Below are 11,133 nucleotides of genomic sequence, written 5' to 3'. Positions count from 1 at the left end.
AGATAAGGTTTCACCACCTTGCCCAGGCTGATCTTGAATTCCTGGTCTCAGGTGATCCTCCTGCCTCAGCCTCCCAAAGTACTGGGATTACAGGTGTGAGTGACCATGCCTGACCTGTTTCTTTCTTTTCTTTTTTTTTTTTTTTTTAATAAACAACAGAAAGTTATTTCTCACAGTTTTGGAGGCTGAGAAGTTCAAGATCAAGGTGCCAGTAGATTTGGTATCTGGTGAAGACCCACTTCCTGATTTATACACAACACCTTCTTGCTGAGTTCTCACTTGGAAAAGATAAACAAGCTCCCTCAGGTCTCTTTTATAAGGGTACCAATCCCCTTCATGAGGGCTCTGCCTCCATGGCTTAATCGCTTCCCAACAGGCCCCACCCCCTAATACCATCACCTTAGGGGTTAGGATTTTGACATTTGAATTTTGTCATTGGATAGGTTTAATAAAAGATTTGATACAGTAGAGAACAGGATTAATGAACTCAAAGGCTAGTCAATGGAAAAATCCAAACCAAAGCACAAAAAGAACAGAACAGAGTGTAAGATAATTTGGGATTCACGTTCCAAGTCATTACAAGAATTAAAGTGTTAATAAAAGAATACTATGAATCACACCCCTTTTCCCCACTTCCTCTGGCCAGTGTATCTTAGTTTTAGCACCCCCTGTCGTGCAGTTCTGTATTACTGGAACCACCCTCCATATACAGTAGTAAAAGAGAGAGAAAATAGGATCACAAGAGGCTCATTTCCTGATTCCTCTGGCCCAAGAGATGTGTTTTTCTCTGAGACTTTTAGGTAACAGCTTACCTGCTGCCACTGATGCAGCAGAACAGCTTTGCCTGCAATGGGGCTAGTCAAGGGATCCTCCTACCTCAGCCTGCCAAATATCTGGGACTAACAGGTGCATGGAGACAACAGAAGAGGGCCAGGAGAGAACAGAAAACATAAGGGGAAAAAAAGGGAGACTTTTCTTTTTTTCTTTTTGAGATCGAGTTTTGCTCTTGTTGTCCAGGCTGGAGTGAAATGGTGTGATCTTGGCTCACCGCAACCTCTGCCTCCTGGGTTCAAGCAATTCTCCTGCCTCAGCCTCCCAAGTAGCAGGGATTACAGGCATGTGCCACCACGCCCAGCTAATTTTGTATTTTTAGTAGAGATAGGGTTTCTCCATGTTGGTCAGGCTGGTCTCAAACTCCTGACCTCAGGTGATCTGCCTGCCTCGGCCTCCCAAAGCGCTGGGATTACAGGCATGAGCCACCACACCCAGCCAAAAGGGAGACTTTTCTCCATGTGGTTACATGGGGCTCCTTTTCCTGGTTCTCTGGTGAGAAAGAGGGACTGTCTCTTGGGAGCTTTTGTTCTCCATGCTGGTTGCGTAGTTCCTCCAATGCAAGCTGCCTTTGGTCAAATCCAGAAGATAAAAGAGGAGAGGAAAAAGAGGAAACTCATTATCATATTATTCATTCCTTCAGTTTTGACTTCCCTTCTCAACTTGCCTATTGGTTTTTTTGTTTGTTTGTTTTGTTTTGTTTGAGACAGGGTCTCACTCTGTTGCCCTGACTGGAGTGCAGTCACCTGATCATGGCTCACTGCAGCCGTGACCTCCTGGGCTCAAATGATCCTTCCACCTCAGCCTCCCTAGTAGCTGGGACTACAGGTGTGCACCACCACACCTAGTTAATTTTTAATTTTTGTAGAGACAGGATCTCACTATCTTGTCCAGGCTGGTCTCAAACTGATGGCATTGGCAGGCCACCCAGAGTGGCCACTGCCATTGAGCCCTGGCTATGGGGAGGGCATGGGGAGGAGGTGGTCAGCCCTCCTGCAGCCTGCTGCCCTGGGGGCCACCACAATGGGGCCAGGCCTGGTTGCCCACCAGTGGGGGAAAACCACAGTAGGGCAGAGAGGTGCCCTGAGGTGGAGCTGGGCTCCAGGCAGTGCTGCACTTGCAGATAAAGCATAGGGCCCAGGCCCAGGGCGCAGAGTTGGGGCCGTGCTTTGGGGGCCTGGGGTGGGAAGTGGGAGTGGCACCTGCTTCAGAGACCTGGCCAGTGGCCGCTGTTCCCACCCCGCTGATGGCTCTGGGTTCCTGCACCTCAGGAGGAGGCTCTGTGTGGGGCCCCCTGGAGCCACATCCCCAAGGTCTGCCCCACATCAGGGTGACTGCTGAACCTGACACTCCTGATAGCTGGCTCTGGCCTGCACCTGTGATCTGGTCCCAGAAGCTCCCCAACCAGGGAAGGGCCATGAGCTAGGCAGAGGGGAGCCCCAGGTCACCCCTGAGTGCCAGGGCCATGTGGGGAGCTCACAGCAACATCACCCCTGCCCCGATGCTGGCCCGGGCCCAGCAAGGACCTGGAGCTCCTGCCGCAGACTGCAAGGGACCTGGCTGGGGCTGCATGCTCCACAGAACTGGTGGGAGCTGGGAGCAGGCAGCAGCACCCATCCCCCCCACCCCAGGTGCAACTGCAGCTGCCCAAGCTGGGGCTGTGGACTCAGGCCTTCCTGTGTTCTTGGGGGCCAGAGCAGGCAGGCACCCCACATGCCCCACACCTCCAGACCTGGGCCTCTCTGCACTCTTGGAGGCCTGGGAAGTCCCCCAACCCCATGGTCTCAGAAGTGACTGCTCCTACTGCCTGGCTTCTCCCTGCTGTTGGCACCTGCTCTGATCTTGGAGCAACATGGGGCCAAGCTGGGGTACTGTCACAGCCCAGCCAGGTGTGCACACACTTGGGGCAGTGCTGACATGCCGGCCCCCTGCTGCCTTGGCCCCTCCAGACTTTGGGTACCAACAAGCATAGTGGGGAAGCTGAGGGGGGCGCTGCACTCCAGTCAGGGCAACAGAATGAGACTCTGTCTCAAACAAAACAAACAAAAAAATCAATAGGCTCAGCACTGGCCTACAAGTGACCCTTGACTTGAGCAGCCTGGGCACCATGGACAGCGGTAGGAGGCAGACAGGCTTCTGGGCAGAAAAGCGTGGGTCCCCGGTGAGGCCCCACCTTCAGGTCAGGGAGGGCCTGAATGCTGGGGGCCAAACTGCCAGTCCCAGGAACCAGAGTGAAGACTTGTGGTGGCTTTTCTTGGCCTATCTATGGCTGCCCTTGGATCAGTCAGCGCACACTTCTTCCCCTCTGAGGCTCATAAAAGCCCCAGGCTCAGCCAGAGCAAAGCAGAGGACAGGGAGATGACAGGACAACCTGCCTACAGAGAGGAGCCACCAACTCTAGGGCCTCCTCTCTGGCGAGAGCTACAGATAGTGAGACAACCCACTGCAGAGAGGAGCTACTCTCTCTGCTGAGAACTGAACAATTGTTGGGATGACCTGCCTGCAGAGAGGAGCTACTCTTTCTGCTAGGAGCTGAACACTCATCAGGACACCCTGTCTATGGGAAGGAGCTGCCCACTGCAGGTCTTCTTTGAGCTGTTCTAATGCTCATTGAAGCTCCTTTTCATCTTGCTCACCTTTCACTTGTTTGCATACCTCATTCTTCCTGGTTGCAGGACAAGAACTTGGGACTTGCTGAAAGGCAAGACTAAAAGAGCTGTAACACAAACAGGACTGAAACATGCCCCTTGCTCACCACATTGTGGGTGGAGAGAAGAAGAGCTGCAGCCCTTTGGGGAGGCCAGACCTGGAAACTCCCTGAGCCAGGGCTGTGACTCCCTCTTTGAGGCCCTGCGGTTTCTGATGTCTCCAAGCTTCCGGACACCACCACATTCCCCAATGCCAGCTGGGGAAGCAGCTTGTGGTGCACCTGGTCCAGCCAGCATGTCTGTGCAGTGGCTGGATCCCATGCTTGCTCAGATACCCCTCACCTCTCCATGCCTGACTCACAGTCTTTCTTGGAGGCATGGGATCCCAGCCAGTAGCATGAGCTGAGCATAGCCTGCCAGGCTGAATGGGTGGAATGAGTCCAGCATGCCTGAGCAAAGCTCAAGCAAAGGCACTACCAGCCACAGGTTTCCAGCCAGAAAAGTGACACCCCAAAGATCCCGTAACAAAACTCCTGGGCTTAAGCAATCCTCCCACCTGGGCCTTCCAAAGTTCTGGGCCTACTGGCATGAGCCACCATGCCCAGCCCATTGTTTAATTTTCAACTGTTCTGAAAGGGATGCTTTTTGTTTTTCATGCAAAGTTCTATATTTTGTAATTGTGTGGGAAACAGGTTGTTGTGCTAAGTCTTGGTGCTGGCCAAGGCTTATTCCATCTTGGCCAGCACCAGAAATTCAAATTCATGGTTTTTTGTTTGTTTGTTTTTTTGTTTTTTTTTAAAGATGAGGTACATTAGTCAGAGTTCTCTAGAGAGACAGAATAGGATAGATGTATATATAAAGGGGAGTTTATAAAGGAGTATTGACTCACACAATCACAAGGTGAAGTCTCATAATAGGCCGTCTGCAAGCTGAGGAGCAATGAAGTCAGTCTGCTGAGGAGCAATGAAGTCAGTCTGCTGAGGAGCAATGAAGTCAGTCTGACTCCCAAAACCTCAAAAGTAGGGAAGCTGACACTGCATCCTTCAGCCTGTGGCCAAAGGCCCAAGAGCCCCTGGAAAACCACTGGTGTAAGTACAAGAGTCCAAAAACTGAAGAATTTGGAGTCTGATGTTTGAGGGCAGGAAGCATCCATCATGGGAGAAAGATAAAGGGTGGAAGACTCAGCAAGTCACCTTCTCCCACCTTCTTTTGCCTGGTTTTTTTCTAGCTGCACTGGCAGTTGATTGGATGGTGCCCACCCACATTGAGGGTGAGTCTGCCTCTCCCAGGCCATTGACTCAAATGTTAATCTCCTTTGGCAACACCCTCACAGACACATTGAGGAACAATAATTTGCATCTTTCAATCCAATCAAGTTGACAATATCAACCATCATACAAGGTCTCACTCTGGTCACCCAGACTGGAGTGCAATGGCAGGATCTCAGCTTGCTGCAGCCTTTGCCTCCTGGGCTCAAGTGATCCTCCAGCCTCAGCCTTCTAAGTAGCTGGGACTACAGGCATGTACTACCATATCTGGCTATTTTTTTGTGTTTTCGGTAGAGACAGAGTTTCTCCATGTTGCCCAGGCTGATCTCGAACTCCTGGGCTCAACAGATCTGCCCACCTCAGCCTCCGAGAGTGCTGGGATTACATGTGTGAGCCACTGTGCCTGGCCCATGTGTTCTTTAGTAAATTTCTCTTGTTATGATATTCAGTTTCCTTTAACATGTTGTTAAAAGAAAAATTTTAGACAAATTAAACGGAGCTTAATTGAACAAAGAACAATTCTTGAATTGGGCAACCCCCAGAACAGAATAGGTCCAGAAGTGACTCCAGTGCTGCCAGATGGTTGGAGAGGATTTAAGGACAAAAAAAGGAAAGTGGCCTACACAAAATGGAAGGGAGGTACAGGAACAGCTGGATTGGTTACAGCTCAGCATTTGCCTTATTTGAAGGTGGTTCAAACAGTTGGCCACCTGTGAGTGGTTGGAGTATGGCTGCTGTGATTGGTTGAGACTTGGCTACTTGTTACAAGAGTAACAGTCTGTGAACCTAAAATATCTGAGACAGGTCTCAGCCAATTTAGAAAGTTTAATTTGCCAAGGTTAAGGATGCAGTGTGACATAGCCTCAGGAGGTCCTGACAACATGTGCCCAGGACGGTCAGAGCACACGTTGGTTTTATACATTTTAGGGAGACATGAGACATCAATTAATCTGTGTAAGATATACATTGGTTCCGTCAGATAAGGCAGGACAACTCTGTGGGGACTTCCAGGTTAGAAGTAGATAAGAGATAAAAGGAAAAGGTTGCATTCTTTTGAGTCCTTGATCAGCCTTCCACTGAATACACAATTTAGTCTGGCTCAGTGACTGTGCATATTGTTTTTACTTAAACAATAGGGCAGAGAAAGCAATGAGATACGCATTTGTCTCAGGTGAGCCTCAGAGGGATGACTTTGAGTTCTGTCTGTCCTTTGTCCACAAGGTATTGTGGACAATTGTGAGGGAGGTATATAGCTTCTTATCTTTGTAGCTGTCTTATTTAGGAATAAAATGGGAGGCAGGTGTCTGACATAGTTCCCAGCTTGACTTTTCTTTTGGCTTAGTGATTTTGGGGTTCCAAGATTTATTTTCCTTTCACAAGTCCATTTACACATCCAGTTAGATTACATTTCACTAGGTATGGAGAAACCTTTAGGCCAAACTTAAAATATGTAAGGAGGCAGCTTTAGGCTAAACTTAACAGTGTACAGTACAATATAGGGCAATACTGGCCGGCTGCAGTGGCCCACGCCTGTAATCCAAGCACTTTGGGAGGGTGAGGCAGGCGGATTACCTGAGGTCAGGAGTTCGAGACCAGCCTGGCCAACATGGCAAAACCCCGTCTCCACTAAAAATACAAAAATTAGCTGGGCCTGGTGGTGTGTGCCTGTAGTCCCAGCTACTCCAGAGGCCAAGACAGGAGGATCACTTGAACCTGGGAGGCAGAGATTGCAGTGAGCCAAGATTGCACCATTGCACTCCAGCCTGGGCAACGGAGTGAGACTCCATCTCAAAAAACAAAAAACAATATAGGGCAATACTGATAGGATTTATTCTATTTTATTTCAATTATTTTTTCACCTGAGTTGGGACTTAGAAAACGAAATTGTAAAATACAGCACTTTGGTATGCTGAATGTTTTGAATTAAGGAATATTAAAAGGTCTCAGAAATAAGCCTCAGAACCAAGGGATCTCTCTGACCTTCCTCAGCTTCCCCATCTCTCTGATCTTCTTCCTTTCCTGAAGCATCTGGAAGGACTCTGGAACTTCCTTTTGTGAGCAGGGAAGCTTCTTTCCAAAAAAAAAAAAAAAAAATGCAGTGAATCCCCTTTCTAGGAATCTCATCAAATAACCAGAGAAGGTTAACCACCAAAAAGATGACACTGGGAGTTGTCACCATGTCCAGGCAGGCTTTTCTCTTTTTTTTTTTTTTTTGAGACAGAGTCTCACTCTGTCACCCAGGCTGGAGTGCAGTGGCATGATCTCAGCTCACTGCAACTTCTGCCTCCCACGTTCAAGTGATTCTCCTGCCTCAGCCTCCGGAGTAGCTGAAATTACAGGTGCCTGCCACCATGCCTGGTTAATTTTTGTATTTTTAGTAGAGATGGGGTTTCTCCATGTTGGCCAGGCTGGTCTCAAACTCCTGACCTCAGGTGATCCACCCGCCTCGGCCTCCCAAAGTGCTGGAATTAGAGGCATGAGCCACTGTACCCGATCTGGCTTTCATTTATTCTTCTGAGTGCAGCTCCACGAGGATTACCTGGGAGACATTATCTATATAAGATAACCTTTGCTCACAGTAAAGTTCTGCCCCTCATCTTCCTGCCACCTCCCCCAGAGTTCAAAATAACTTTCTTCCAGGCCATTGTTCTTGGAGCTCATTCATTTTCCCTAAAAATCTTTTACTCCTATACCCCCGTGCCCACCATCTCCCCTTCCTCTATGAAGAAGGGTATATAATCTGGACCTCATTGGATTATTGAGTAATCATTCTCCTGAGGTTCCCTCATGCTTATGCACATTAAATAAAGTTTGTATGCCGTTTTCTCCTGTTAGTCTGCTTTTTGTCAGTTTATTTTCAATGAGCCTTCAGAAAGAGTGAAAGGGAAGCTTGGTCTTCTCCTCTATGCATGTCAGTGTCCCCACTAGACCGAGCTCTTCCAGGTCAGGGACTATGTCTTATTCATCTTTGTATTCCTAGTACCTGGCACAGTATGTACCAGTACAATATGTACCATATATACCAGTAGAGTACATACTACTATATACTAATACCACTACAGCATGTACCAGAGCACCTAGTATAGTATGTAATAGTAAATTGCTACTGAACGAAAGATTAGGCCACACAGAGGCTTTACAGGTAAATTAAAAGGAAGCTGAGCTTTAAAACCAAAAGCAAACAGAAATCTGCATTTTGGTGTTGTATCAGTCTGTTCTCGCATGCTGTAAAGACATACCTGAGACAGGGTAATTTATAAAAAAGAGAGGTTTAATGGGCTCATGGTTCTGCAGGTTATACAGGCTTCTGCTTCTGGGGAGGCCTCAGGAAACTTACAATCATGGGGCGAAGGCAAAGGGAAGCAGGCAGGATGGGAACAGTGGCTCATGTCTGTACCCAGAATTTTGGGAGGCTGAAGTGGGAGAAGCACTTGAGTCCAGGAGTTCGAGACCAGGCTGGGAAATGTGATGAAACCCTGCCTCTAAAATAAAAAAATAAGATAAAATAAAAATTAGCTGGGTGTGGCATGTGCCTGTAGTCCCAGCTACTCTGGAGGCTAAGGTGCGAGGATGGTTTGAGCCTGGGAGGCAGAGGTTGCAGTGAGCTGAGATCATGCCATTGCACTCTAGCCTGGGTAACAGAGCCATACCCTGTCTCAAAAAAAAAGAAAAGAAAAGAAAAAGAAAAGAAAAAAATTTTTTTTTTTTTTTTTTTTGAGACAGAGTCTCTCTGTCACCCAGGCTGGAGTGCAGTGGTGCAAGATCTCGGCTCACTGCAAGCTCCACCTCCCAGGTTCACACCATTCTCCTGCCTTAGCCTCCCTAGTAGCTGGGACAGTAGGTGCCCACCACCATGCCCGGCTAATTTTTTGTATTTTTAGTAGAGATGGGGTTTCACCGTGTTAGCCAGGATGGTGTCGATCTGCTGACCTCGTGATCTGCCCGCCTCGGCCTCCCAAAGTGCTGGGATTCCAGGCATGAGCCACTGCAAAGGGGAGGCAGGCACATCTTCACATGGCCAGCAGGTGACAAAGAGAGGGTGAAGTGGGAGGCGCTTTCAAACAAGCAGACCTTGGGAGAACTCTATCACAAGATAGCACCAGGGGGATGGTGCTAAACCACTAGAAACCACACCCGTGATCCAATCACCTCCCACAAAGCCCCACCCCCAAGTCTGGGGATTACAGTTCAACCTGAGACTTAGGTGGGGACACAGAGCCAAACCATATCAGGTATTTACTGTAGTGACAAATATTAGGTTGCCAATGCAAATAATATCAAGTGTTAGTCTAAATTTGAAGAAGTTAATCCTCGTTGTGGTTAATATGAGTCAGAAAAACAGAGCATATCAGAGAAATGAGGCTAAAGGTAGGAGTTCTAGGAAGAGTAATCATAGATTTAGCCAATGAATATACCAGATTTTCTGTGGAAAATTCAGTTTTTAATATTTCATTATTTTAGTCACACAATTGCCCTGTCAGATTGTGTTCTGTTATCTGGAAGACCAAAATGGGTGCTCCTTTATCAACTAAGAAGAACCCTAAAGTTAAGAAAACGAAAGTTACCTATGGGTGGAGGATTCAGGGCTTGGTTGGCATGGGAACTTCGCAAATTCCTAAGGCTACGAGAAAAAACACAATCTTGCTAAATTCGCTAAAAATAGGAGCTATTGGGAAAATTGTCAGAACCTTACCAAACCTGATTTACAATCCAAACCACTATATCTCTGATTGGACAAAGGACCAGCCTTACAAAAATTCTTTCCTGGTAAGCAACTGAAGACCTCGAGCCAGTTTCAGCCAGTTTATAGAGACTGCATGCAAACTTTGTGTCCAATAGTTCACCTTTTGACATGAAGAGCCAAGTTCCACCTTATTTTAATGTTAAAACCTTACCCCAAAGTGAACGTGGGATGTGTGTTACATATATGTTTATCCATTGCACGTGTTCTACTTCCCTCATAGATATGTATAACTTTTCTCCCAAACCTGCTGAATATGTTTTACTCTATTGTGTGATACAGGCCCTGTGAGGCATAAAAACCAACCTGCCCTTTTCCCTCTGGGAAGAGAGCACTTTTGGCATAAGCTGGAGACTGTCTCTTCCCGCTGTGCAAACTGAAATCACCAATATAGCTCTCCTTTCTACTATTTAGCCATCCTGGTGGTCTTTTGGATGACATATTCTTCTTTAAAGGAACATGGTCTGACTCTGTTGCCGAGGATGGACTGAGGTGGTGCCATCTGGATTCACTATAGCTTCAGCCTCCAGGTCTCAAGTGATCCTCCTGCCTCAGCCTCCAAAGTAGCTGGGACTACAGGTGTGTGCCACCATGCCAGCTAATTTTTTTTCGTTTTTGTAGAGATGGGGTCTCACTATGTTGCCCAGGCTGGTCTCAAACTCCTGGGCTCAAGCGATCCTCCCACCTCAGCCTTCCAAAATGCTGGGATTACAGGCATGAGCCATTGCACCTGGTTGGATGACAATTCTTTAGGTTTATCTGTGTTCTTATTTTAGGTTTGGAAAGATGGTATGACACTGTGATGTATAATAAGATATGCAGTATGTATAGATAGTCTTAGTGCCAGTATTCTGGCACACAGCTCCTAAAACCCTGGGAATCTCCAAAGTGATACATGGTTTTTTGTATGCTAATGAAATGACAGTGGTAAGTGGGTTTCTGCATGCCAGAAGCTCCTGGATAGCTTCAGGATAGGGGCTCCTTGCCCAGGAACTAACCACGTGATTAAAGAATTATAGCTTTCAGCCCCAACCCCAACCTTGAAGGAGAGGAGAGGCTGAAGGTTGACCTTATCACCAATGACCAATAATTTAATCAATTCTGCCTACATAAGGAAGCCTCTATAAAATCCCAAAAGAAAGGCAGAGGCGGGTGGATCACTTGAGCCCAGGAGTTCAAGACAAGCCCAGGTAACATGATGAGACCCCATCTCTACAAAAAATACAAAAATTGGCTGGGCGTCATGGCACACACCTGTTAGTCCCAGTTACTCAGGAGGCGGAGAGGGGAGGATTGCGTGAGCCTGGGAGGCAGAGGTTTCAGTGAGCAGAGATCATGCCACTGCACTCCAGCCTGGGTGACAGAGTGAGAACCTGTCTCAAAAACAAAAACAAAGCCAAAATCCAAAAGAAAAGGGTTTGGATAGCTTCCAAATTGCTGAACATGTGGACATGCCTAGAAGGTGGGGCACCCAGAAACGGTGTGGAAGCTCTGGACTTCTGCTGGCCTTTTTCCATATGCATCTCTTCCATCTGGCTGTTCATCTGTATACTTTATTATATCCTTTATTAATAAACTGGAAAATATAAGTAAAGTGTTTCCCTGGGTTCAGTGATCTGCTCTAAGCAAATTAATCAAACCTGAA

The 11,133-nt window shown here is 47.4% G+C and overlaps 1 protein-coding gene across 10 annotated transcripts in view; it reads right to left on the bottom strand.

Moving 5' to 3' along the window:
* Nucleotides 1-545: 545 nt before the first annotated feature.
* C9H11orf54 (chromosome 9 C11orf54 homolog) overlaps nucleotides 546-11,133 on the bottom strand; it is a 34,372-nt gene continuing 23,784 nt past the window's right edge. For 6 of the 10 annotated variants that reach the window (XM_054439325.2, XM_054439335.2, XM_054439331.2 and 3 more), the window contains 2 exons: nucleotides 6,728-6,817; nucleotides 546-1,396 (listed from right to left, as the gene is read on the bottom strand). In XM_054439325.2, the coding sequence (XP_054295300.2) occupies nucleotides 1,244-1,396; nucleotides 6,728-6,817 (243 nt within the window). In that variant the 3' untranslated portion in view covers nucleotides 546-1,243. Of the gene's footprint in view, nucleotides 1,401-6,727; nucleotides 6,818-8,113; nucleotides 8,230-8,551; nucleotides 9,288-9,312; nucleotides 9,369-11,133 lie in introns of those variants that run through there. The other 4 variants (XM_054439327.2, XM_063671342.1, XR_010127620.1 and 1 more) reach the window with 3 other exon arrangements.

The sequence above is a fragment of the Pongo pygmaeus genome, chromosome 9 (genome assembly GCF_028885625.2).
Source record: "Pongo pygmaeus isolate AG05252 chromosome 9, NHGRI_mPonPyg2-v2.0_pri, whole genome shotgun sequence".
NCBI lineage: Eukaryota > Metazoa > Chordata > Mammalia > Primates > Hominidae > Pongo > Pongo pygmaeus.
The sequence above is the reverse complement of the archived record's forward strand: the minus strand, read 5'-3'. Positions and strand labels throughout refer to the sequence as shown.